The following is a 27,327-nucleotide window of genomic DNA, read 5'->3' as shown; positions in this document are numbered from 1 at the left end:
ACATGATGAAATCCCATCTCTACTAAAAATACAAATATTAGCCGGGCATGATGGCATGTACCTGTAGTCCCAGCTACGTGGGAGGCTGAGGCAGGAGAATCACTTGAACCCAGGCAGTGGAGGTTGCAGTGAGCCAAGATTGTGCCACTGCACTCCAGCCTGGGCAACAGAGCAAAAACTCTGTCCCCGTCAAAAAAAGAAAAAAAAAGGCAGAGAGCCAGCAGTAATGGGCCTTGGGGAACGCCACCAGGCAAGAATCAGGCAGGACATTCCCTGCAGCCAGGGGAGGGGTGGACACGGGAACAGTAGCACAGAGGGCATATGGGGGAACAGGCACAGACTGGCTTCCCTCACCCAGCTGATAGAAACATCGACAGTCTGGGACATTTGGAAGGTCCAACCCCAGGGCCTCCAACTTCCAGTTCCACAAAGGCCTGACCACTCACACCGCTCTCTCCCCTCCCAACCTCCTCGGCTGGTGCCCACTGTCTCCAGCAGAGCACATTGGCTGGCTGGGGGTGGGGCAAGGCTCAGCGTGACAAAACACTGACAGGGTCTTGACAGCGTTAGAGGACCTGGATTGGAATCAGACTCAGACCTGCTGTTAGCAAATCATGCCACCTCTCAGAACCTCAGGCTTCTCATCCGTAGGATGAAGCCCATGTCTGCTCCTCCCGCGATGTCGGAGCTACCATTTAGCATTGAACTTTTGCATACAGCTCTCCTCTGCTCTTCGTCCTAGGAGGAAGGGATCCATCCCCACAGGTGAGACTGGGCGACTTGGCCATACAGCTAGTGACCAGAATCGCCACTGCAGCCTAGGCCAGCTGCTTGCAAAGCATGTATTTTTGTTGTTTGTTTGTTTTTTGAGACAGGGTCTCATTGTCACACAGGCTCGAGTGCAGTGACGTGATCTCAGCTCACCGCAACCTCCGCTACCCCAGTTCAAGTGATTCTCCCGCCTCAGCCTCCTGAGTAGCTGTGCACCACCACACCTGGCTCATTTTTGTATTTTTAGTAGAGATGGGGTTTCATCAAGTTAGCCAGGCTGGTCTCGAACTCCCAACCTCAAGTGATCCACCTGTCTCAGCCTTCCAAAGTGCTGGGATTACAGGCATGAGCCACCATGCCTTTTGTTTGTTTATTTCATGGAATTTTATTTATTTTTACTGAAAAATATTAATTGTATATATTTATGGGGTACAATGTAATGCTTCAATACATTTATACATTGTGGAGTGAGCAAATTCAGCTTTCAAAATTGCCGTAAGAGTAGATTTTAAAATCAATGTTTTGTGCTTCATGCACTGCCATTCCCATGAGACTGTGAAGAAATTGAGGACAGAGACTGTGGTTTTATATTCCCCAGTATCCTTCATTGTCGGAGCTTCTCAAACTGTAATGTGCATATGAATCGTCTGGGGTCCTTTTAAAATGCAGATGATGAGTCAGACAATCTGGGCCAGGGACTGAGACTCTGCATTTCTAACAAGCTCCCAGGAGATGCCAAGGCTGCTGGTCCCTGACCACGCTTTGAGTAGCAAGGCCCAGTGGCACTCAGCCCAATATCGGGCACAAAAGGAGCTCTCCCTACCCTTGTTTGGGGAGAGGGTGATTGAGGAAGCCCAGAAAAAGAAAGGCATTATTTTGTATCGTGCAGGAAACAGGAACGCAAATCCCTGCAGGGTCCCTCAGAGATGCACCAGTGTGACCAGTTTCTCTTAATGGATAGCCAAGTCCCCCGACATGAGGAAAGAAAAGACCAGGAACCAGGATAGGAGAAGAGAGGGGAAAGAGCCTCCCCGCCTCAGCAAAACAATAGTGAGCCATCCATCACAGCACCCCTGGCAAAGCACTTCCAAACCAGCGATCCTGCGTGACGCACAGCCCAGCTTGGGAGCTAAGAAGAGCAGGTCCTGCTGTTGCCACTTTACAGGTGGGAAAATTGAAGCCCAGGAAGGTTCAGTGCGTGCCTACGGCTACAATTTGGATGGTTAGTGTTTCAGCTGAGAATGAGCCCAGTCTCCTCTGCCTCTGGGCCCGGTGCTCTTCGCACAAAGCGCTCTACCTATGGGATGGTGGCAGAAAGGGTCTCCCTAAGCCCCTCATCGTACTCCACTCCCGGGGCCTGCTGGGCTGTTTCTCCAGCCCATCTCCTCCATTCTCACCTCTGCGGGCCACGTGGGATTACTTCTGCTGCCATGATGCTAGCAACACCTCCCGAGGTAGCTCCCCTGCACTTGCGGGGTGAGGCAGCAGCGCAAATGAGCACATGCAGTCTCAGGTCGAGAGAAAGCAGGCGGGACCTACAGAAACCCAGGCAACGGGCCAGATCAGGACAGGCTTGTGCCCACAGCACGCGCCATCTCAGAAATCTCAGCCCTCTTAGCTTGGCCAGTGCTGATTCTCTGTTATCTGCAAGATCTTATATTCTCTCTATATATCTCCTTTTTTTTTTTTTTTTTTGACAGGATCTCACCGTCACCCTGGCTATAGTGCAGTGGTGCTCACGGCTCACTGCAGCCTCAACCTCCCAGGCTCAGGCCATCTTCCTGACTCACTCTCCCAAGTAGCTGGGATCACAGGGTCATGCCACCACACCTGACTAATTTTAAAATTATTTTAAGAGATGAGGTCTCCCTATGTTGCCCAAGGTGGGCTCAAGTGATCCTCTCACCTTGGCCTCCTACAGTATTGGGATTACAGGCATGAGCCACCACCCCTGGCCAAGATCTTATATTCTGTCTTCTCCTCAGCCTAGAAACTCCCTGAAGACAGTGGCGAAGGGAAGTGAAGTGATGTTGATACCAGCCGTGTAAGACTAAATAAAATTAAATCTGCTACCAAAGAAGTCACCCGGTGCCACCCCGGACATTGAGGAGATGCCCAACACGTAGGCACCCCTCCCCTACCAGGCTGCAAGTCTTCCTTCCTTGGGAACTTCTAGTGCCAGGCAGCCCCTTGGGCTCCCAGAGGAGCTGGAAGCAGGAAGGGAGGTGCCCATCTGACATTTCAGAGGCAGCTGCCCCAGGCACTGTACCCAGAGCAGCGGCAGGACACACCCTGACCTGAGTGCAGGGCTTTATACGCCTCCTAGCACGGCCACAGCCACTTCCCCAAGGCCAGCCTTGCCAACTTCAGACCTTGGCAGGCTTATAAAGGAACTCCTCAAGCCACACTGTCCACCCCAACCACAACAGAGACAGACAAACACACCCGCCACTATCCATCCATCCTCCTCCCACCAAACAGCAGGAAAACAGGAATGAGCCCTGGTATTGGAGAGAGATGGTGGTGATACATTGGTTGCAGTTCTCTCAACGATCCAGGGATGCTCATGATATTAGTTCCACTTCACAGATGTACAGGCCGAGGCTCAGAGAAAATAGCCACGGGCACACAGCAAGCAGGTGGCAGAGCCGGGACTGGGAGACTTGCTCGGACAGCCAGACTACAAAGCCCATCGGTCCCTCCACGCTGCACTCTGGGCTCTGCGCCTCTCAGCACCCCTTCCCTTTTGTCAGCCCCTGCACACACCACTCCCTGGATCACAGGCGGCCAGACCTGCCTCAGCATCCCTGAGAAGTCAGGCAGGGGCTGCCATCCCCATTTACTAATGAGGGTACAGGTCAGAAGGAAAGGTGGCCTCCAAGTGGGCACCATGGCAGCCCAGGCTGAGTTCAGGCATCCTGCCTCCCAGCCCCAAGTCTCCCCTGCGCTGGGCAGATGGGGAGATCACTTCACTCCACCTGGACTCCACACTCCCTTTCCTTGTCTCCCAGCCAGGCTCTTCTTAGCCTGTCTAGGCCTTGGAGTTGTGGAGAATGATAAAAGAAAGGGATTTGACATCAAGGCCGCCTCTTACGCATGCTGGTTTTTATAAATCTGGTGGGGGGTGGGGGGAGTTCCCCTGTCCTTGATTCTCCTCCTTTGGACATTTTTTCTTCAAGTCTTGACTGTGGACCGAATTCAAGCTCCTGAGTACACAAGATAGAGAGCCATGCCTTGGGGATGGCAGGGAGGGAACCCACAGCGGTTGCACGTGCAGGCTGGCGCTGGGCTTTAACGCTCCAGCACGGTCAGCACCAGGCCCTCTGCACAGGAGGTGAGTGTGAGTCGGTGTCTCTCCCACAGCTGAAGTCCACACAGACAGGGACAGGACGTTCTCTAGCCCCCACGCTTCCTGTCAGGACGCCCCTCCACAGGCACACTCAGAGCCAACTCACCCCGAACAATGAAGCCATTCTCTCTGCCGTTCCAAGAGCACTGCCTCACAGAGAGCTCCACAGTAGGGACTGGAATGGTGCCCATTCTATGAACTGAGACCCGCAGAGGTAAGTGATTTGCTCAAGGTCACCCAGCAGTAAGCACTGGAGCCAAGGCTCAAGAACAGATCTTTTCATTCATGCATTCAACTATTCATTCAACAGGTCTGGTTATACTTAGCTGTGTGGCTGGTACCCAGCAGTTTGATTTCTCTGAGCCTCAGCTCCCTCACGTGGAAAATGGGGATATATTATACTATTAGTATAAAATACTATTTGGCCCTCTTTATTTATTTATCTACTTACTTTTAATTATTTTTGGAGATGGAGTCTTGCTCTATACCCAGTCTGGAGTGCAGTGGTGCGATCTCAGCTCACTGCAACCTCTGCCTCCCAGTTCAAGTGATTCTCCAGCCTCAGCCTCCCGAGTAGCTGGGACTACAGGTGCGCGCTACCCCACCCAGCTAATTTTTGTATTTTTAGTAGAGAAGGGGTTTCATCATGTTGGCCAGGATGGTCTTGATCTCTTGACCTCGTGATCTGCCTGCCTTGGCCTCCAAAAGGGCTGGGATTACAGGCATGAGCCACCACGCCCGTCCTTGAGCCTCTTTATAGAATTGTGCAAGGATTTCAGTAAGATAATCCACATAAAGTATTTAGCACAGGGCCTGGCAATCCTAGGCACATAAGCGTCACGACTATTACCATTCATTCAGTGATTCATTGATACTGAAACAGCAGAAACTGTCCACCACTGTGGGTATAGAGATGAATAGGCTTGGACCCCACCTTCAAACTGCTCACAGGCCAGGTCATGTTAAAGCGGAACACAGGGAGCTGTGGGAACATGCAGGCAAAACAAGGAAGGTTTCCTGGAGGAGGTGTCATCTGAGCTGAGTATTAAAGACTGAGTAGAAATTAGACAAGAGAAGGGAACAGCTCTGTGTGTGTGTGTGTGTGTGTATGTGTGCAAGAGGTGGTCTTGATGTCAAATCCCTCTCTTTTATCATTCTCCGTAACTCCTAGACAGGTTAAGAAGAGACTGGCAGGGAGACACAGAAAGTGAGTGTTGAGTTACAGGTGGAAGAAGGTACGGGGCTGAGCCTCCAGGCCAGGGAGGTGTGTGGGCCAGGCCTGCTCAGGCCTCCTGCCACTGTGGCAGTTGGAAACGTGTCTGTCTCTCCACTGACTGTGAGTCTGTGCCCTTGAGGACAGACTTATGCCGTCAGAAAACACTTGTTGACTTGAACATGTAAACAGTGTTCTATATCAAGAAAGATTAATGGGTGAGGCACAAACAGGAAACAGATTAGCTTGGCTCAGACTCTTGTCTGGACCATGGAGAATGAGGGACGGGGGGCAGGGGCTGCATGGAAGTGAGCAAGCAGAATTGAATGAAAGATCTAGAAGCCAAGAATATTATTTTTTGACTTAAAAATAAAGATAAAAAGCTATAACCCCCTCTAGACACACACACACACAAACACACAGAGACACACAGGTGTGCATATCTGAATACACACACCTCGCTAAGAACCCGAAGCCACTGTGGCATCCCGTCATGATTAAAGGTGGTGGCGGAGGGGGGCTTCATGCCTTCACACCTGATGGTGCCATCCAAATTTCATGTGTTGAAAACTTAACCCCCAAATTCTTATGCTGATGGCATTTGGAGGTGGGGTCTTTGGAAGGTAATTAGGATTAAATAAGGTCATCAAGGTGAGGTCCCCCTGACAGAACTGGTGGCTTCGTAAGAAGAGGAAGAGAGCGCTGAGCTGGCAGGCTCTTGCTCTCTCACCACGTGATGCAGCGAGGAAAACCTCACCAGACCCCAGCACCACGCTCTTGGACTTCCCAGCCTCCAGAACCATGAGCCACATAAACTTTATTTCTTTATAACTCACCCAGTCTACGGTATTCTGTTACAGCAACAGAAAACGGGCTAGGACAGCAACCCTCATTCTAAGCTGTTATCAGCCCCTGGGCCCCAACACAGCCGCTCTAATGTGGTTTGCGTCATTGTCATCAAGGCCACTCTATCAGCTTTTGGTTATGGCCCCCGGAGACCATAACGGTGGGTGGGGTGCTGTGTTTACAGAAGACGGGGCATTGCGGCAGGTGTGTGTGTGCTGGGCACAGCCTGCTGAGGCCCCAAACACACTGAACGGTTTCCTCCCTAGAGTCAATTTACAGAGCTGCCGGCCCCCAGGGGAGCGCTCACTCCAGCTCCCTCAGAGCCAGCTCGCCACCAGGAGCTGCACAGGACAAGGCCTCGGGGAGTTGGGAGGATCAGGAGGAGCTATTCACACCCTGGAAGCAGAGTCGTGCCAACACCCTTCCCCGCATACAAACAGGCAGCATGGGGACAGCAGAGAGCCCAGGCGAGAGTCAGGAGGCCAGGATACTCACACCCTAACTTGCTGTACAAGCTCCGGTGAGCCCCTTCACCCCTCTGTGCACCCCGCCCTCTGAACTCTTAGGGATGTTTTAATTCAATAGCCCTTCATTCTCCATTACCTGCCTTTGCCTTCTGTAGGTGAATGTGAAATATCCAAATGACTTCTTCCCAACCTGGCTACTCAGGCTTCCCCATGAAGGTATCCTTCCTCCACTGGCGCATTCCCTCATTTCTTCACTCCACGGATGTTGATTAAGCCACCCACTAAGTGCCAGCCAGACACGTGTTGGGTGCTGGCTACGATGGGCAGGAGAGTCGGGTGGTACCACACCCGGCCCTCATAGTGCACGCAAATCATTTTGACACTGACCCGAACCCACAGGGATCACAGCGGTCACATAACATCAAGTGGTAAATGAACAACAAGTTTTGGACTATTTAGCAATAGTAAGAGCCTCACTTAAGGGAGTGTCTACTATGTGGCAGCCTCACAGCAATCCTAGGAAGGCGCTATTATGAAGCTTTACAGAAGAGGAAATGGAAGAAGCTCAGAAAGGTTGAGCAACTTATCCAAGACAACACAGCCCTAAGTGCCTGAAGTAGGATTTTTACTCCAGTTTGACAGCCTGGGGAGACTTACCCTTCAGTTCACTAGAGTGTCTCTGTAAAGCAGCGGGAGAAAGATGTTTCTTGGAAACGGGGATCATTAAAAACATCCAGGTTAGGCCCGGCGTGGTGGCTCATGCCTGTAATACCAGCACTTTGGGAGGCCGAGGCGGGCAGATCACTTGAGGCCAGGAGTTTGAGACCAGCCTGGACGACATGGTGAAATCCCGTCTCTACTAAAAATACAAAAAAATTAGCTGGGTGTGGTGGCTCAAGCCTGTAATCCCAGCTACTCAAGAGGCTGAGGTGGAAGAATCGCTTGAACCCGGGAGGCAGAGGTTGCAGTGAGCCGAGATCGCACCACTGCACTCCAGCCTGGGCAACAAAGTGAGACTCTATCTCAAAAAAAAAAAAAAAAAACCAAGGAAATTCCAGATTAGAGGAGCTTTTTTCAAACATACCTTCCCCTCTTTCCCCCAGGAGAATCACTGGTAAGTTACCATTCCAGCAGGGTGGGTGTGAGTCGGAGCCCTCAGTTCTGTTGTGATAGAGAAGAAGAGCTGAGAACCAGCTCTTGCCATGCTGGAGTCTCAGCCCCTGCTCTGCCAGGGGTGGGGAGCTGAGAATTGGAAACCCGCAGCCGCTGAGAGCAGGGTGCATGGTGAAAGCTGGGAGGTCTGGCTCTCACCGCCCACGCCAACCCTGCGAACTGCAGTGCAAAGTGTTCTCAGCTGCATGAGGCAAAAGGAGATGATTTCTGCATGGAGGAGCTGACAGGGCTGCCACGAGCAGGCCAGGATGACTGGGACACAGCGTGCCCCCATGCCAGCCCTGGGGCTCTGCCATCCCACCTGCTCTGCCATCGGGGCCGGGCTAGAGCTGGCACTTGGCGATGCCTGCTTATCAATTGACCAGGTTCTCTGCTGCATTGGCAGAAATGGGGCCACTCAGTGCTCTACAGCAGCCATGAGAGGACCCTGATTGTGGGTCAAGGTGGGCAGCCACCGTGCAGGGGTTAGCACAATCCACAACGCAGACCACTGGCTGGGCTCCAACAATGATGCTGGGAAATGAGACTCTGGAGGCACAGAGGCCAGGATTCTCCCAACAATTACTGGGGAGGGGCAGAGGCCTGGGGTAGGGATAGGAGGCCTCAATGTCCCAGAAGCCACTGAGCCACATTCTAAAGGAAACTAGCCAGAGATCTCCCAACTCTGCTGTCTCCTTCTGGAAGCTACAGGGAGCCCGAAGCCTTATGTTCCTACTGCTGTGGTCCCAGCCTGAGAAAGCAACGGCTTCCTGAGAGGTAAGGTGGGAAGAGAGCAGCTGGAGCAGCTGAAGGCACCTGGGAATGTCTAGATTGCTGGGTGTTTACAAGACCCTTCCATCAGGTTGTGTGATGCAAGAGGGAGCCCCTCCGCCTGACCACGCCAGGGGAGGGAAGTTGGGGAGTGGTGAGAGAGAAGATACCAGCGGCCCTGCCGTCACAGTGCTTCCACTTGGATGCCTAATAGGATCTGAATCGTCCTCCGATTTCTTCTTCCTCCCAACCCTTCCCCATCCCCAGAAACAGCACCGCCACCCGCCCAGTGGCTTAAGCCATAAACCTGGACATCATGTTGGGTTCCTTCTCCCACTTCGTACCTCAACCCATTTCCATTGGGTTCCAGCTCTAACATGCCTGAAATCTTTCCAGTTCTGTCCATCTCCATGGCCTCCTCCACTCCCTGCCTGCCCCAAGCCCCGCCTGCTGCCCCCTAATCCTAACTGGGCCCCCCATGTCCTCTCTAACCCTACTCCAACCCATCCTCCACAGAGCAGGCAGTGACCCTCTTATGTTAGTGTGATGAATTACACTGATTGATTTTTTTCAAAAAGCCACCCTTGTCTAGATGCAATAAACCTTTCGGGTGGTAAGATATTATCCTTTTTATATCGCCGGATATGATTTGCTAATATTTTCTCAAGGACTTTTAACCTTTTAAAAATGGAATTTGAATTATGTCATTCCCTTATTAAACCACTCAGAGGCTTCATAGCACACTTAGAAAAAAATCCAAACTCTTGACCATGAACCACAAGGCCTCCAAGGCCTTACTGAAGTCCTCGAACCCTTGTGGGTCTCTCTGGACATCAACGTGGGGTTTTGGAGAAACCAACCAGGGCCTGCCACAGAGAATACCAGCACAGCTCCCTTCCAGTTCGCAAATTGCAGTCGAAGCCACCTGCTTGCTGACGTGTCTCTATGGGCTCTCACCCCCTGCTAGCCTCTAAGTTCCATGAGGGCAGGGACCAGAGCCCCCTTCTTGCCCATGGTAAGGTCCTTCATCTCATCATGAATCTGAGTCATTCTGGGTTAATGAAGGAATAAACTGTCTGCCTCCTCCATGCCTGTGCCCGTGCAGCTGAACGTGGCCGGTGAGAAACACAACCACGCTGCTGAGTTGCACTTCAAATTCATTACTGCAAACTTAAGGGGGCCCTTCATGCTGCCCTAATGATACTAGACTTCCTGAGCCCAGTCACTCTCCCACTTCCTAGAGAATTATTTCACACTTGCTGCTCTCTCCAACACCTCCTACTGCATCCTCATTCTCAGCTGGCGACCTTGCTTCCCAATTCACTAAGAAAATGGAAGGAATCAGGAGAGAGCTTCACCTGCCAGCATCTGCGCCCACAGATGCCGCACGTTGCCACGGAAGAGCCTCCAGGATCCCATCTAAAGCCGGTCTCTACGTGTATGCCCCACTAGCCTAAACCAGGACATCACGTTAGAAATTCTCTCTTTTGGCCGGGCGCGGTGGCTCAAGCCTGTAATCCCAGCACTTTGGGAGGCCGAGGCAGGTGGATCACGAGGTCAAGAGATGGAGACCATCCTGGTCAACATGGTGAAACCCCGTCTCTACTAATACAAAAAATTAGCTGGGCATGGTGGCGCGTGCCTGTAATCCCAGCTACTCAGGAGACTGAGGCAGGAGAATTGCCTGAACCCAGGAGGCGGAGGTTGCGGTGAGCCGAGATCGCGCCATTGCACTCCAGCCTGGGTAACGAGCGAAACTCCGTCTCAAAAAAAAAAAAAAAAAAGAAATTCTCTCTTTTGTTTTATCACTAGTGTTTCACTCTCTGCTGGATCATTTCAGTCAGCACACAAATGCACTAACCTCCCTTCTGTCTTAAAAAACAACACAGTGGGTCGGGCGCAGTGGCTCACGCCTGTAATCCCAGCACTTTGAGAGGCCAAGACAAGCAGATCACTTGAGCTCAGGAGTTCGAGACCAGCCTGGCCAACTTGGTGAAACTTCTTTACTAAAAATACAAATATTAGCCAGGCATGGTGGCACGCACCTGTGATCCCAGCTACTTGGGAGGCTGAGACGGGAGGATCGCTTGAACCTGGGAGGCGGAGGCTGCAGTGAGCCGAGGTCGCGCCACTGCACTCCAGCCTGGATGACAGAGTGAGACTCTGCCTCAAAAAAATAAAAATAAAAAATAAATAACAGAGTAAGACAGCTCGTTTCCGCTTCCCCTGACAGCTACTGCCCCATTCCTTTGCTCTCTTTGCAACAAAATTCCTCAGGAGTACTTCATACCAGCTGCCTTCAACCACAGTCCTCTTTGTTCTCGAGCCTTCTGCAATCAGGCTTTGCCCCCGTCACTCCTCTGACATTGCTCTTGTCAAGGTCACCAGGGGCCTTGCAAAATCCAGCGGTAATTCTCAGTCTGTATCTCACTACACGCATTTGTTGACCCTCCCTGGTAGACTGCCTACATTTGGATCCAGGGTACCACACTTTTGGCTCTGAGTTTTCTTCCTGTGTATGGAGTTCTCCTTCAGTCTCCTTTGCTGGTGCCTCCTCTTTTCCCACCTTCTCCACGCTCGGTTCTTGGCCTTCCTCTCTTCTGTATCTGCACTGTCTCTCTTGGGGATCTCATCCAGCCTCATGGATTGAAACGCATCTACATAACCTGGCTCTTACACTTACAACCGCCAGCCCAGGCCTCTCATTCTTGTATATCCAACCACCTGCTCCACATTTCGCTCACGTGCCAAAGTCAGCAAGTCTAAATCTGGACTCCTTTGCTTACTTCCACCACCTGCAGCCTTTCCCACCTTAGATGACGCCAACTCCATCCTCCCAGTTGCTTAGAAGTAAAAGTCTGATCATATCGACTTTTCTTTCTCACATCCAATCTATAGGAAAATTCCCGCATCCAAAACTTAGGCAAATTCTTTGACTTCTTTTTTTTTCAAAATACATCGTGAATGTAAACAAATCATGGCACATTCATACAATGCAATTCTAACAGCAATGAGGGGAAAACCCTACTCAATAACAGGGATGAATCTTAGCAAGAATTTTGAGCTTCAGCAGCCAGACACAAAAGGGTACAAACTGCTTGACTCCACTTGTAAAAGGTCAAGAACAACCGAAATCAATCTATAAGCATAAAGTTCAAAATAGAGGTTGCCTTTTGGAGGGTACTGACTGAGGGGAGCCTTGCACAATGCCGGAAGTGTCCTAAATGTTGATCGGGGTAGTGGCATATGGGTATATACATATGCGAAATTTTATAGAGCTGAATGCAAGATTTATGCACTTTACTGAATAAAAATTTTACTTTGATACAAAGTAAATTAAAAGTTAAAAATTTTAAATGCACATCCAGAATTAACCACTTCTCACCACCTCCACTGCTATTCAGATTCGAGCCACCTCCGCCTTCCCTCACCTGAATTACTGCAGTAGCTCCTGACTACTCCCATTTGCACCCTTGCCCCAAAGCACATTCTCAACACGGCAACGAAAGTGATCCTTTAAAGCCTAAGTCAGATCATGTCACGTCTCTGCTCTAAATCCTGCAATGGCTCCCCATTTCCCTCAGGGTAAAAGCCATTGTCTTTCCAGTGGCCTCCATGCTGTACCTGGGCCAGTGGCCCATTATCTCTGATCACTCGCCCCCTTTATCTCTCCATCCCAGCCCCACAGGCCTCTTTGCTAGTCCCTAAACACTTCAAGTACATTCCTAGGCTAGGGCCTCCGTTCTAGTTCTTTCAGGGGAAGGATGGCGTGCCCTCCCTACATCTGCATGGCGTCTTCCCTCACCTCCAAGGTGTTGGTCAAATGGTGCCTTCTCAGTGAAGCCTCATGGACCACATTATTTAAAGGTGCAACCCTTTCTCCAAGCCCCACTCCGGGCTGGTGCATTTCCAGTCGCATTGACCTTGCCCCTTTTTTCTTTTTTCAGCGGCACATTCTACCTTCTAACACTCTACATGATGTAGGTAGAATTCATTAGAATTCCGTCTCCATGAGGATCTCGTTTTATTAATTTAAGTATCCCAACAGACCCTGGCTCGTATGAGGCATTCAATGAGTATTCGTTGAATAAATGAACAAATGAATGAATGAATGAGTAGGTCTGTCTGTCCCAGGGCCCTGTGTGGGGACAAGTCAGCCGCCCTCCTCTCTCAAAGGAGAAGCAAGAGGCAAGAAGGTAATTTCAAGAGCCTCTCCTACACAACCTGGCTGCATGGAGTGAGTGCAGAGTAGGATCCAGCTGCCCAGCCCAGCTCTGCAAGGCATCAGCTGCCAGTCTCCTGCCATCCCCACTCCCACCGCAGGCGGGGTGGGAGTTTCTCCTTGGCCACGTTGGTCTGTGGGAATCCATCATCTCAGCAGGGACTACGAGCTGTCAACAGAGGTAGAGACCAGATCGGCCTGCCCATCTTTGTATCCCTAGGCCCGGCAAGGGCCTGACACACATAGCACGTACTCAAAGCACACTTATAAAATAGATAAATGGATGTTGCCAGACCCTCAGCCCCACACCTCTCTGTATTCTGCTGGGGAATAAACTGCCAGGGTAAGGAGCGAGGCAGGAGAAGGTACCCCCACATCCTTTCCCTTGGGGTCAGGGAAGCCCCTTGCCAGCTGTCCCCATCTCCCTGCCCACCTTCAAGTCCATATTTCTAAGAGGATGTGAATACCAAGACACACCCACCTGCCTCTCCTTCCCTTATCCCCACAGCCATCTGCCAGGCTTTTCTTTGTACTGTAGCAGCTGATAGTTCCCTCTGGGGTTGAATTAAAAAGATTGAGGCTAAAGGAGTGATTCATGCCGCCCAAGGAGCCATGTCTCTCCACTTCCTGCCTCTCTGCTTTATGTACCTGTGCCCACCTGCCGAATGAGGCCAACCAAGAAGCATGCCACCCTAAGTCCTCTCCCAGGGGCACTGCTTCCTCACCAACCGGATGCCACGGCCTTCAGAAAAGAGACCAGGCAAGAAGGACTCAACTTGGGGCCCATGCGGTCCTGCCCAACCTAGCCCAGAGGGGCAAGTGGGCTGAAGAATGCCAAGTGCCCCCCTGGGGAGTTGCAGTGTGGGTGAAATTGGGGAGGGAGAGGAGAGAGTTGGAGTAAAGGGAGTTGGGAAATATTTAACCTCACAAGACAGTCCTTCCAGATAGCAGCTACGCTATTTACCGGGCAACGCAGCCCAGGTTCTGACTTGGCTCTGACCTTATAAACGGTGTGAATCATTAAAGTGTTTTTTGGTTTGTTTTTATAATTCCAACTTTTTTTTTTTAGACATAGTCTCGATCTGTTGCCCAGGCTGGAATGCAGTGGTGTAACCTCGGTTCACTGGAACCTCTGCCTCCTGGGTTCATGCAATTCTCCTGCCTCAGCCTCCCAAGTAGCTGGCATTACAGGCATGCACAACCACGCCCAGCTAATTTTTGTATTTTTAGTAGAGATGGGTTTCAGCATGTTGCTCAAGATGGTCTCAAACTCCTGACCTCAGACTCCCAGTGTTGGGATTATAGACGTGAGCCACTACACCCAGCCTCAACTTTTATTTTAATAAATTAACGGGTATGTGTGCAGGTTTGTTACACAGTAAAGTGATTTTCATACTAAAAATCAGTAATAACTGAAGTAGTCAGTGATAGAAGAATGCATAAATAAAATATGATATTCAAATATTCATTTATTCAAAAAAGCTTTCTGCATGCCTGCTCTGCATCAGGCATGGGGAAATGGGGGTTTGTAAGCAGACGTGGTCCTGGCCTTTGCAAACTTACCAAGCCCAGAAAGAGCAACATTGAATAGAAAGCCACCCATGTGATGAGTGGTGGACTTGGAAGGAGACGCTGACTCAACCCTAGTGGCTAACAGAGGAAACTAACCTGGTCCAGGTGGGATGGCCATTTTAGCTGAGACCCAAAAGATGAGTAATAATACAATCCAATATTATACCACCATAGAAATCCTTACAAAATCATTTTAGTTGACACAGAGAAATGCTTATAATGTTAAGTGAATAAAATGGGATATAAAACCATGTATATATAGATGTTCTCAATATGTAAAAATAATGTATCTATTTATATATGTGTGTGTGGAAAGATTTTCTGGAACTACTAAAATGTTAACAGTAGTTCTCTGTAGGTGGTAGAGTTACTGGTGATGTTACCATCTTTGTTCTTCCTTCCATTTTTCACAATCAGCATGGATTGCTTTTATGCTCAGAGACAAATAGCAAATGTCGGGGTGCGGCCCCTACAGCTCCGCCCCTGGGTAGAAGGCATCCTGGCCATTCTCCGGCTTCCACGCGGGGCTGACACCTTGCAGGTTGCTCCTCAAGCAGTCAGAGACTTCCAGGAAGCCAGTCGCCGCCAGCTGGGGGAAGCTTTCACACTTGAAAGGAGTCCAGACGCCTCTTCAACTAAAGGCCACGTTCCCCCTTGGCCCAGCAAGCTGCTCTGCCTAACCCACCTGAAGGCCATCCCTAATTCAGAGAAATTATCTTTTCAATCACAAAGCAACTTCCCTCCATCTCATTCCCCTCTAAGCCTGCCACGGATCTGCTGACTTAACCCACTGAGGCTGTGTTTTCCTCTTCTGCTCCTTCAGGGGCGGGTGACTGCAAAGAGCTCTCTGCTCAAGCTTTTTACATCCAAGGCGGGGAAGCAAGCATCCAGATGGGAGGAGGAGAGAGCTCCCAGCCAAGTGATCTTGCGTAAGCTCCTCCTCTCCCCAGCCTCGGTTTCCTCCTCAGTCCGCAAGTGTGAAAGTTTGGGCTTCAGGGCTTCCTCGAACTCCTCTTCCCTCTCAGACACTCTAGGCTATGACTAATCCAGCCTTAGACACAGGATCTGAAGACGGCCTACCTCTCTGAAAGTAGATGGCATGACCTGAGATCAACTGTTCTGGGACCCAGAAGCCACAGACAGTTACCTGCGAGGGCGTGACGGCACACAAGTCACTTTAGGGTTGTCAAGAAAAGCCCAGGCTAGCCACGGTGGGGAGGGCTAAATTGATGCCTAAAAGTGAACGTGCCCTAATTTACAAGATTTCTTTACCGCTCCAGCTCTGGCTCAGCAGGCCAAGCTCCTCCAATCCTTGCTGTGCTTCCCGGGGTCAGCAGCCCAGTGGGGCAAGCTTCCAGCTGTGGACAGAGGCAGGACTGCCAGGGGCTCGACTGCCCACTGGAGTGAAGGTGGAGGGAGGGGAAGATGCTGGGTGAGGGCTGAGCAGAGTGCAGAGGCCATTGGCAAACATCAGAGGAGAAAAATCACCCTACTGACAGCTTCATGGAAACTCCTCTAAAAATCCTGCAGCTTCTTGGGCTGATGCAAGATACACATGGACTTACTGGTTAAAGGCATCTGTTAGGCTGAGAGTCAAATCCTGCTTCTGCCCCTGCCATGCTGTTTGGGCAAGTTACTGAAACTCCCCAAGCCTCAGCCCTCAATTTAGCTAAAGAATTATCTATAGAGAGGCCAGGCACAGTGGCTCATGCCTGTATTCCCAGCACTTTGGAAAGCCAAGGTGGGTGGATCACCTGAGGTCAAGAGTTCGAGACCAGCCTGCCAATATGGTAAAACCCTGTCTCTACAAAAAATACAAAAGATGAGATGGGCTTGGTGGCGTGTACCTGTAATCTAGCTACTCAGGAGGCTGAGGCAGGAGAATTGCTTGAACCTAGGAGTTGGAGGTTGCAGTGAGCTGAGATCACACCACTGCACCCCAACCTGGGCAACAGAGCAAGACTCTGTCTCAAAAAAAAAAAAAGAATTGCCTATAGAATGGAGGTAACAATAAGCTCTACTAGTGAGAGACTGTGAACGTTGAATGAGGTAAAGTATATTAAAAACATAGCATTGTTCCTAGTGCACACTCACTAGGAGCTAAAACACACAACGCAACCCTCCCGCGATCCCAACATAGCACTGGCAGGAGTCAGGAAAAGGAAAACCACAGAATTATTGCTGCAAGGAACCTCGGAGAACTCAAATCCAACCCCTTCATCTATTTCTTTTTATTTATTTATTTATATTGAGACAGTCTTGCTCTGTTGCCCAGGCTAAAGTACAGTGGCATGATCTCGGCTCACTGCATTATCTGCCTCCCAGATCCAAGCGATCCTCCTGCCTCAGCCTCCCAAGTAGCTGGGATTACAGGTGTGTGCCACCACACCCAGCTATTTATTTTTATTTTTTTATTTTTAGTAGAGACGGAGTTTCACCATGTTGTCCAGGCTGATCTTGAACTCCTAGTCTCAAATGATCCACCCATCTTGGCCTCCCAAAGTGCTGGGATTATAGGCATGAGCCACCATGCCCCACCTCCAACCCCTTCATTTAACAGATGGTGAAGGGGAAAGGCTCAGAGAGGCTGAATAACTTAGCAAAGGTTGCACAGCTAATTAGTAACAGAGCAAAGTTCAAATTCAGGTCTGCCTGACTCGCAAACACCCAGCACCCCTCCACTCTGCTCCAACCCAGCTGGCCATGGACAGCCCCTTTGCTAGGGTCCCCTTCCCACAGAGAGGTTTGGTCAGCACCTCTGTTAGCACCCTTCCCTACAACTAGCCCCCAGGAGTAGCACCAAATTGCCAGAGTGCCAATGAGAAAGCTCCAGGTGAGGGGTAGGGGGCAAATGATAGAGATTCCCTAGAACTAGGAGCTGAAGGGAATAGGGTTTCAATTACCAAGAATTTGGAGGTGCTATGCAAATAGCATGCAAAGCATATGCAAATGACCACAGGTTACTGATGAATCAACAATTTGAGCTTTTAAAAAAAAAGTTTGTAACTAGATCATATTATATGGTGTGAATCTCTTTTCTCTCTTGGTTTTCTGCCAAGTAGGAAGAAACAAAATTTGTGGCTGACTGATCAAACCATGCCCCACTTGATGAGGGCCAGCAGACACCTGTATCTGGGTGCCCCAGACACGCCTCACCAATGCTTGATCAGTATGACTCTCTCTGCCCAGCACCACATCTACCTTTGACTGGCATGTCAGGGCAGAAGCCTGGTGCCTAGGGACCCCTGGCCAAGAGGGGTTTCACAGACCTAGCAGCCTGCTGACTCCAGCCACATAGAGGGGAGCAGAGCATAGTGTTCCTCTTGCAGGGTACTTGGGCAGTGACATCCAGGAGCCCAGAGTGGCCCAACACGTCAGCCAGGATCCCTGTTTGAGAAGTGAGGCCCCAGCAGCCTTTCCATAACTCAGGAGAAAGGCTCCTCTCCATGGGGCAGGACACTCCTGGGCACTGCTGGTGTATGGCTGTCAAGGAGCCACACTGAGCCGGTGGGGGCATCTGTGATCAGGGCCCTGAGGCAGAAGCGGGGACAGGTCTAGTCCACAGCAAGAAAGTGAGAGGTTAGACTTCTGGAAGGCCTGCTGGAGACTCAACTGTACGTGCTCCGGAAACCTGGCCAATTCAATCAATGTTTGCTGAGGGTCTATGATGTGCCCGACACTAAGCTGGGCATTCTGAAGAATTTGCAGAAACTGGTAAGAGGTGGTTACTGCCTTGAGCCATCAACTCTCCACCAGAGGAGCAGAGACATGTATAGATACAACTTAACAGCACTTTGGCACCTCCTTGGAGATGTGTTGTGTACGTGTTTGTGTGTGTGTTTCTTCGTGTGTGTGTGTTGACACCGAATGACACCTAAGAGCATGAGTGGCGGGAGTAGGGCTTGCCTATCCAGCCGCACTTGAGCCATATGTTAATCGTGATAATAAAACCACAAATAAGACCTTCCTATGGCTTGCATATAATATATAAGGCATTATATTAATACAAGAGCTTCGTGTATACGAGTTCATTACATTCTTCCAGTAACCGTAGGGAGTAGGTACTATTATTAATGTTCCCTTTTATAAATAAGGAAATTAAAGCTTAAAGCAGCTAAATAAGTGACTTTCCCAAGGTTGCACAGCTAGAAATTCCCAAGAAGGATTTGAACTCAGGCCCATGGCAGCCTCTGTGCAGGCCCTTGCCTCCACCCTCAGAGGACAGCTCCCCAGGACCCCAGCTCCAAAGCCAGAGCAGCTGCCTCCTGGAGGAATAAGCCTGCTGCTCCCACCAGCACAGCCATTCCAGCCCCACAGGGCAAGTAGGGCACATTCTGTCACAGCAAGACGGGACCTTTGGCTCACATTGGCACCTACTCAGCAGACAGAATTTTTCCAGCAGCCTTCCTACAGCTAGCTGCACATCTGCATGAGTTTCCAAATGTGGCAACACTTTGTTATAATGGCTGGGCTCAGAGGCCCTGCTCTTCTAATGCACTGAGACCAGCTTTATCTCTGCAGCCCAGCAGCAACCTGGGACTAATGGCAGCATGTAGGCCCCTCAGTGGATGAGCCTATGGGGCTTCTGGTTGCATTCCCTTCTTCACCCCATCTGCCCTGGGAAACCTGGAGGGCGGAGGAGGTAGACAGGACAGAGAGACTGGCATCAAGCTGCTGGGCATGGGGGAATCAGGAAGGAAGGCAGATTATTAGATCACACTTCTTCCCAATGAGCTTCAAGGAGACCCTCTGAGTCTTAGTTTCCTCTTTAAAAGCTCCTGCTCCACCTCCCTCACAGCAGCATGATGATAACGGGAAAAATTCATGCATGAAGAAAGGCTTTGAAAAGTTAAATGCGCACAAATGTAACACAAAGGGAGAAACATGGGTGCCCAGGCCTGCTCGGGCAAGGTGCCAAGTGAGGTCAGAGGCCCTACATCCCAGAGAAGCTATGCCGGGGATAGCAGGTGCTGGACACAGCCAGAGTGCCCCCAGAGAACAGAAATCTACTGGGGGCAAGAATTCCAAGAGGGGGCAAACGTGCCTCATAAGAGCATCCCAGTAGGGCCAATCCCTGGAAGTATGCCCAGGCACTCGCTGGCGCTTGGTAGCCCAAGGCACTGCCTGGTGATGAGATTATGGTCTGGCAGCTCCAAGCAGGGAGCCCCAGCATGGACCGGACACCCACAGTGAGGACTGCATCATCAGGCCACCCATCTCAGTGCTGACTCGGAGCAGCATAAGCACCTCTGCTGTGACCAGCAAAGACATGGTTTTGCAACAGAACAGGAATATTAAGAGTAGGCACCAGCATTTTTCCTTCCTCCTGTCTGTAACAGAGATCCCACAAGTGGGAGTGAGGCAAAGGTAATCAGACCGTTGGGTTCAGCAGGAAAACCTTTGAAGGTACAGCTAGCTAGCACAGAGATACCCGGTGAACAAGAGAGCCAAAGTGTGCCTGCAGGAACCCTTCCGGGCTCTGGCTGGAGAAGCAGCACTCCTGCCCATTGTGACCCCCCAGAATGTCCTCACCCCACCCTAACTCTCTTCTCTGCCTCATCCTCTTCCCTGGGACTGGCAGAGCTCAGCTCATTCCTACCCAGCACTCACTGTGACCCTGTCTTGGTGGCCCCTCCAAATCTCCCACCTCCACCCCAGACCTGACAGGCAGCCTCAGGTTCCCTGGCCGCAGGAGCGTCGGCTCTGAGGTCACGGGCACTCGCAAGTTCACAGCCCAGTCCTCCAGCCACCCATCCCCCTCCCATTTCTCTGGCATGGCAGAGCGGAGCACAGGAAGCCTGAGTGAGGACTGGAGCACAATGGCCCAAAGACCATCTGGCTTACTTGGGGTCTTATGCTCTACCTTTTATCCTTTCTAGATGGCCCTCAAGCCAGCCATCATGCGGTGCTGCGAGTACCTTCAGCGTCTGTGGACTCACCGGAGAGGGATCTTGACCCGGAGGTAGCGGTCCACGGCAATTGCCAGCAAAGCCAGGATGGAGCTCTGGGTAAGGATGAGGACTGGACAGGCAACCATGAGGCAGGTGTGGAAGTAGGTCTGTGGCCCAATGTTGATGAGGATGGCGAGGGGGATGACCAGGGCACCCACGGCCACATCAGCCACCGCCAGCGACACGATGAAGCAGAAGGTGGCATCCCGCAGCGCCTGGTTCACCTTCACCGCCCAGATCACCAGCACGTTCCCGGGCACAGAGACCAGGGCGATGAGCACCTCGATGCCGATGTAGGCGGCCTGGAAGGCTGAGATGGAGGGCGGCATGGCGGGAACAGACTGGGAACATCAGTAGACGGGCACCAAAGGGCACGAGGCAAGCACCTGTGTGGTCAGGGAAGCCTGGAATGGGGAGGCCCGTCTGGGAGGGCAGGGAGCCCAGACTGCCCTGGAACTCCAGGTAACCCGCGGAGATGTGTCCCACTTGGCACATGCAGCTCGTGCCCAGGCTGGAGGGGCACCCGGCCCCTTCTCTGCCTAATCTTTGTCCCTTCCCTTTATCATCCCCACAGGTTCCATTCAGCAACTTAAAATAGCAGCGCTCACTCCTCCACTGGCTTTTTTATCAGGTGTGAGGCAGCTCCCAGCGCGCGCGCGCGCGCGCACACACACACACACACACACACACACACACACACACACACACGGGTCTCCCATGCCTGGCTCTGCCCACCCCTGTGCACAGGATGCAGGGAGCTCACCATCCTGCCTTCTGGCAGGCAGGGGTCCCAGAGGCAGTGCCCAAAGTTCCGGGCAGCAGAGCTCGGGGCCGCGCGCGGTAGGGCTGGGCTGGGTTCTGGACACCGCGCGGCAGCTCATAGTCCTCTGGCTCCCGCCGCAGCGCTCCCAGCCCGGCCTTTCAAGCAATCACATGGTGCGGCAGAGACTCAGCCCCGGACGCTTTTAAAGAGGTAGCGCCCCTGTTTCGCACCTGGGACTGGGGTGGCAGACGTGGGTCTAGGGACTGAGCCTAGGACCAGACTAGGGCGTCGCTCCCTATAACCCAGCGTGCGCGCACCTGCCCTGCGCCCACCCACTTGAGACGCGTCTGGTGCCGGGATCTTAGCAGTCCCCTGATCCCACTCCAGCTCTGTCGGGGACCCTTGCCCATGGCCTGCCCCAAGGGGGCATTCCGGTCTCTTCTTTCAGCTCTCTCCTGCACCCCCCTTGGGGAGCCCAAGGAACGAACCGAGGCTCAGACTTACCCAAGGTCACCAAAGCTGGCAGAGCTCCCGGCTACCTGAGCTACTCTGTCCAAGTGCCCCCACGTCTCGACGCCTTCAGCAGCCGCTCGCTCCAGGGATTCCTGGGGAAGCCAAGGCCGGCCTGTAAGGTCTAGAGGGATGGTAGTTGGCTGGGACTCGACTCGGGCGCCGGCGCCTCTGTCGCCCCCGGCGCGGGAGCTGAGTGACAATCGGGCTCCGCACACCGGGAGGGGGCGGGGGCGGCGGCGGCACTCGCGGGCCCCTCCCTCCTCATCCTCCGTCTCCTCCCCCACCCCCTCCTCTTAACAAAGGAAGTGATACTGGGTGAGAAAAGCTGGAAAAATGTGAGCTTTTCGAAGGGCCTGGTGTGTGCGCCCAGCCTCAGGACTGGACAGAGGCGCAGCCTTCCCGTGTCCACTCTCTCCCTTCTCAACGCAAGACTCCTGAGAGCCCTGGTCTGGCCTCCAGCAACCCCTCACCCCTCACAGCAAAGCATCTCTTCTGCAGGACTTCAGAATGCCCCCTGTGGGATCTCCCAAAGCAGTTAGTTGGTAGCCCTGGCACCTTCCCCCAATCCTAAAACCCTGCTCTCTCCATGAAACCAGTCCCTGCATCTTCTCATCCCACATTGTTTTGCAGACTCTACCCTGAGTCATTATATTCCTTTCTCATCCATCTTTCAGAACTGCCTTTTAGTCTATTAGCAATTTCCATTTTGCAGATGAGGATGCTGAGGCTCCGGAAAGTGACCTAGCCTCCCGGGATCGCCTGTCAGTGTCACCGGCTCTGCGCTCCTTTTCCTTCCTCCTCCCTCTTCGTAGCACAGCGCTAAGCCATAAGGCATCCAGTTCAATCCCCCTCATGTTATAGATAAAGAAGCAGGCTCAGGGAAGGAAGGGAATTCCGAAAGGTCACAGGGCAAATCCTAACAGGACCAAAATACAAAACCCAGGCTCCTGACTCTCTCCACTGTCCAGACTCCTCCCCTGGCCACCTTCTGCCAGTTTCGGTTTAGGCAGTCCACTGATATTAACTAATGACCAGACCCTGGAAATAGATGAATGCCTCATAGAGATCCCAACCTGAGAAATCCTTGTTTGTAGGTATTGGGCAAGGGTCCTAGAAGGGCAAAGAGAGTCAGGCTGGGGACCCCAATGTTATCTAGCCACAACCCAATCTGGCCTCTGGAGGCCCTTCCCCCTCATTGGATCACAGAATGCAAGGAAAAGGGTTCTGCCCAGAGGAGGGTGGGTACGTTGCTTCTGCTGGGTGCTGCACTGAATCACCGTGAGGAATGAGGTGGGACCTGGAACCTGGGTAGCTGGGAGGCGGAGAGGAAGGGCAGTTGAGTCTTCTGAGGAGGAGGGAAAAGTCCTCTGCGGGGAAAGATAACTTCCATTTCTGCCTTTAGGGGGAGCAAGGAATCAGTGTCTCAGACAACAAAATGACATTCCTTCCCTAGAAGCTACTTGGAGAAATTAGGAAGTGTAAACTCTCCTTCCTCCTCATCCCCCTCCACTTCCCCTGCTGACTTTGTCAACACGCCCAGCAGCACCTGACATTCTGCCTGCCGCGCCTGCCAGCCAGACATGAAGGTCTTTTCCACCATCCCATGCCTCTCCGCCCTTCCCTTGGCTTAAGCCATTTTCGGCTCAAGGCTTTCTCTCTCAGTTTACACTCAGCTTCCCAACGGTCACTCATCTAGATGTCAGAAGAGCCTGCGAAGACCCAGATGGACCCAGCTTGGGGACGGGGGTGGGTGAGTGGGGTCTTCCCCTCTAACCACGGGCAGCATCTTCAGCTCTGAAGGGCACCTGAACACCCACCCCCACCACCCACACACATACACTCCGTCCTCCAATCTGTCTTACTACAGGTCGCTGACATGTAGTGGATGCATTTGCATAATGCGTGTAGGTAATTTGTTTCTCAGTTCTGGGCAAAATAAGCCAAAACTTTCTTCCTCTCTCTTCATCCTTCCACCCCTGCCTGTTCCCAGGCCTCAGGGATTAGACCAGCCTATTTGACAGCAGAACTGGGCAAGGCAGGGTCTATTCCAGAGAGCTGCCTTGGGAGAAGCACACGGTCTCCTCAGTCTGCTGGCTTGAAACAAAGGTGGGAGGGTTGGTGCTGGGATCGCCTGTGTAGCAGGGCCATTGGGTATGGTGAAAAGAACATTTGACCAAGAGTCGGAAGAGCTGAAGCTTGCTTCTAGTCTCTACTCTGCCACTCACTGTCTGTGTGACCTCAAGCAGGTCACTTTTCCTCTCCTGGACTCAGTTTACCCATCTTACACCAACGGCTGGTAAGTCCATTCCGAGGTGGGAGAGACGGGCTGAGACGGAGACCACAGAACTCGGTCCTTCCACCTGGAAACCTTCTAAGTCCCGGCTCCCCCATGATGGGCAGATACCAGGGCTGAGAGGAGGGGAGGTTTGTGATGGAGGCAAGCAGAGGGAGAGGCGAGGTCACAGGTCTACAACCAGGAAAGGACAGTGAGGAAGGCTGTAGGCAAACAGGTGGAGCCAGAACTCTCTGACTTTCACAATGTGTCCAGGACCTTTTGACAATGACCCTCCCCACACCAGGGTCCCCTCACACACTGCAACCATGCAACCCTCCAAGCTTCACCTGTACAACAGCTGAGCCTTGGCTTCCCCACCTGTAACATCGGTGTAGGAACACACCTCGGGGCAGGGTAGTTATGAGACCATAATGACCTGGCTTTTGGAAAGCACCTAGCACTGATATTTTATCAAAAAGGCAAGCAGGCAGCACAAGCCCAGTGAGGGGTGGGGGTGGAAAGGGAAAGAGAAAGAGTGCAAAATTATGAAATCTGCCCTGCGCAGCCAGGGATGCTCATGTTGGTACCAAATCCCACGGGTACCAAGTTGAGGTGCCCTCCAAGGTGCCCAATGCAAAGCTTCTATTTTACATGTGACTCCGGGGGTGAGATAATGCCACAATAAGTGTAAAGATCCCGTAGGATCCTTTTACCTCTTGGTCCTACTTCTTTCCTTCCTAAGCCCCTGCCATGGGTTTCTCCACTGGCCCCTGGCACCTGCAGCCTCCTCACTGTGGGCAGGGGTGGGTGGGGAAGATGGAGGGCTGCAGGGGAGGGACTCCTGGGTGAGGGGAACTTAGCTGAGCAGCCCTGCTCTCTTCTCCCTGGAACTCTCCACATTGGACTAGACTCCCCAGGTCAGGAAGGACTACCCACAGAGGATGAAGTATCCCAGCACACCTCTCAGGAGCCCAGAAAGGAAAGCAAAAGATAGGGGCTGTCAAAGCTTGGCTCAGCCCTGTGGGGAGAGCCTGGGGACTGGAGGAGGTTTTAGAATGCTCCTCTGTCCTTTCCAGCAGGCAGAAGGATATTTTGGTCCCTGTCTTGTTTTTTCAGCATTGCTCTGCCCAGTGTGTGCACAAGGAGGAGAACTGTTGGATAAGAGCAGGCAGTTGGGACAAAAAGATTTCTGGGTGTCAGGAGAGACCTTAGCCCTTCCCTTGAGGGCCCATAACCATGCCTGTCTGCCCCCGCAGTGACTTCCTGGAAGTCCCTTCCTCTCCTTTTCTACCACCCTGTTTCTGCTCAGATTTGCAGTCTGAGTCTCTCTTCTTCCTTCTCCCTCCTTCCAGCTCACTTCTCCCCAGTCAGGGCTTCTCTGGGCCAGATACTGAGCCTACGAGAAGAACACAGCCTGCCTGTTTCCCTGTGTGTTTGTGAGGGGGAGGTGGGCGTGGAGTAGGTCAAGGCCATTTAGTCCCTGTTCCTCCAGACAGCATGGAATTTTTCCTACCTCCCAAAGCAAGGTTGTCATTCACATTTCTTTCCTAACCTCATCACCGTTCATTCATTTATTCTGTTGGGTAAACATTTCTTGAGCCCCTTTTATGTATCAGACATTGAGTTGAGCATTGGAGGTAGTGTGTAAGAAAGCCATAGTGTCTCCTGCAGTCTCCAGAGAGTTCACACTCAGGTAGGGACAGCGCGAAGGACCCCTAATACACAGTCCCTCCAGTGAGGATCAGGACATGTTTTCTGGGTCTTGATACACTAAGGACCCCTTACGGCTCCACAGAGGAGCCTCAGGACTTCTGAGGCTGGGAAGGAAGGTAGGGTCTTGGGGACTCTGTTTTAGATGGGGCAGCTCTGGTTATTTCATATATGGGTTCCTGGTGTAAGACTTTCTTTGAACATAAGATTTTATTAGCTTTGTGGCTCAAAAAAAAAAAAGTGAAAATCTGAGCTTTAACCCAAACCCTCCAGATAAGGAAACTGAGACCCAGAGAAGGAATGAACTTGGCCGTACCCACAGAGCCATCAGGAGCAGGGCTTGGTGCCCGGGAGAGAACCGGAGGTAAGCCTCCTTTTGAAACCGGGTCCCACCTATCCCTCAGGGAATCCCCGGAGAATCCCTCGAGCACCAGCACTTGAATCTTAGAACCTGATCAGTGAGGGTTCTGGGCTTTCACACCCTCCCCACCTTACAGCAGAGGGAGGCAATGTTAGGTGGACACACATGTATATAATTATAAAAGCCCCGCACAGGTGCAGCGAAGTTTCATGATTATAAAAGAATTCCCTTCAAGCTCATTCTTGTTGCTATAATAAAAATACAGAAATTCCCGCAGACAGTATCCCATTGAACGCTCACTACATACCAGGGAGACAAAGCAGGTGTTATTAGTCCCTGGTCACAGATGAGAGAGGTTCAAAGGAAGCCATGTGGCAGAAACTGACACTAGAACCTGGACTGTCCGAGGCCTGAGCCAGGTGTGGTGTGTTTTACTCATTAAGGTGTGTGTGATGCTCGGGAGGCGATTGGAACTGCTGGCCAATTGGTCTGAAAGGGCTTCCTCAAGGAGGAGAATCTCAGGCAGCCCCGTCCATCATTTATTTATTTGGCAGTTGTGGAGGACCTAGTATGAAGACGCCCCCCAGGAGCCGCAAGCATGGGGGATGCAAGCCCGGCTGGGTCAATCTCTGCCCAGAATCAGCTGGAGCTCCCGGCGGTGTGTCCCAGGGGTCCTGGATACGAGAGGACCATACTGGCTGGCAGGGGCTGGGAAGGATTCTGGAGAAAGCAACACATAGCCTGGGCCTTGGAGGAGGCGCCGGATGCTCGGTGCTTGCAGACGGGCTGGTGGCCAGGAGGAGGACTTTGTGGGCAGAGAGGGGACAAACAGCCTGAGCAAGGGGCGTGGGAAATTGCGCGGCATGTTGTGGGCAATACCAACGGCTTGACTGGCCCCAGGCTGAGCAGCAGAGTGACAACTAGGGGCCACGTTGCTGAGGCCCCCAGGGCAGGCTGAAAGGACTGTAGTGGATGATGCACCCACTTAAAGGCCTCCCCCACAGAAGGCCTCCGCCCAGCCCCAGATCTGCCCTGTAGCACTGAGTGGAGCCCAACCATCCCCCATATCTCCTGAGCCTCAGTTCTCTTATACATAGAAGAATAAGAACATTACCTCTTTAACTTCATGTGAAAGTACTTTTTAGGTTGTAAATTACTAGACAAATATACAGTTTTCTCTGTTGGTAATGGGAAGCTTTTGAGGATTTTTGAGGATTTTCTGAAGGATCTGAAAGATGCTGTAGGAAGATCATCCGAGACGCCATGCAGAGTAGAGGAGAGGGTGAGAGCAGGCAGACCTCCCGGAGGCAGCAGTCGTGGTCAAAGATGATGAAAAGCTAAACCTAAGAGGAAGCAGTGGGAACAGAGACGAAGATGGACAGGAAAGATGT

The 27,327-nt window shown here is 51.9% G+C and overlaps 1 protein-coding gene across 4 annotated transcripts in view; it reads right to left on the bottom strand.

Annotated features, from left to right (window-relative positions):
* The window catches only part of ADORA1 (adenosine A1 receptor), a 42,321-nt gene extending 20,584 nt beyond the window's left edge, over window positions 1-21,737 (bottom strand). Inside the window, exons 1-2 of one of the 4 annotated variants that reach the window (XM_012459432.2) lie at window positions 21,582-21,737; window positions 20,303-20,700 (exon numbers count right to left, since the gene is read on the bottom strand). In XM_012459432.2, the coding sequence (XP_012314855.1) occupies window positions 20,303-20,643 (341 nt within the window). In that variant the 5' untranslated portion in view covers window positions 20,644-20,700; window positions 21,582-21,737. Of the gene's footprint in view, window positions 1-20,226; window positions 20,244-20,302; window positions 20,701-21,077; window positions 21,196-21,581 lie in introns of those variants that run through there. The other 3 variants (XM_064360251.1, XM_012459430.2, XM_064360250.1) reach the window with 3 other exon arrangements.
* Between the last annotated feature and the right edge of the window lie 5,590 nt (window positions 21,738-27,327).

The sequence above is a fragment of the Aotus nancymaae genome, unplaced genomic scaffold (assembly GCF_030222135.1).
Source record: "Aotus nancymaae isolate 86718 unplaced genomic scaffold, 86718_ANA_hifiasm-v0.15.2.pri h1tg000039l, whole genome shotgun sequence".
Taxonomy (NCBI): Eukaryota; Metazoa; Chordata; class Mammalia; order Primates; family Aotidae; genus Aotus; species Aotus nancymaae.
Note: the sequence above shows the minus strand (reverse complement) of the source record. Positions and strands in the feature narration are given on the sequence as shown.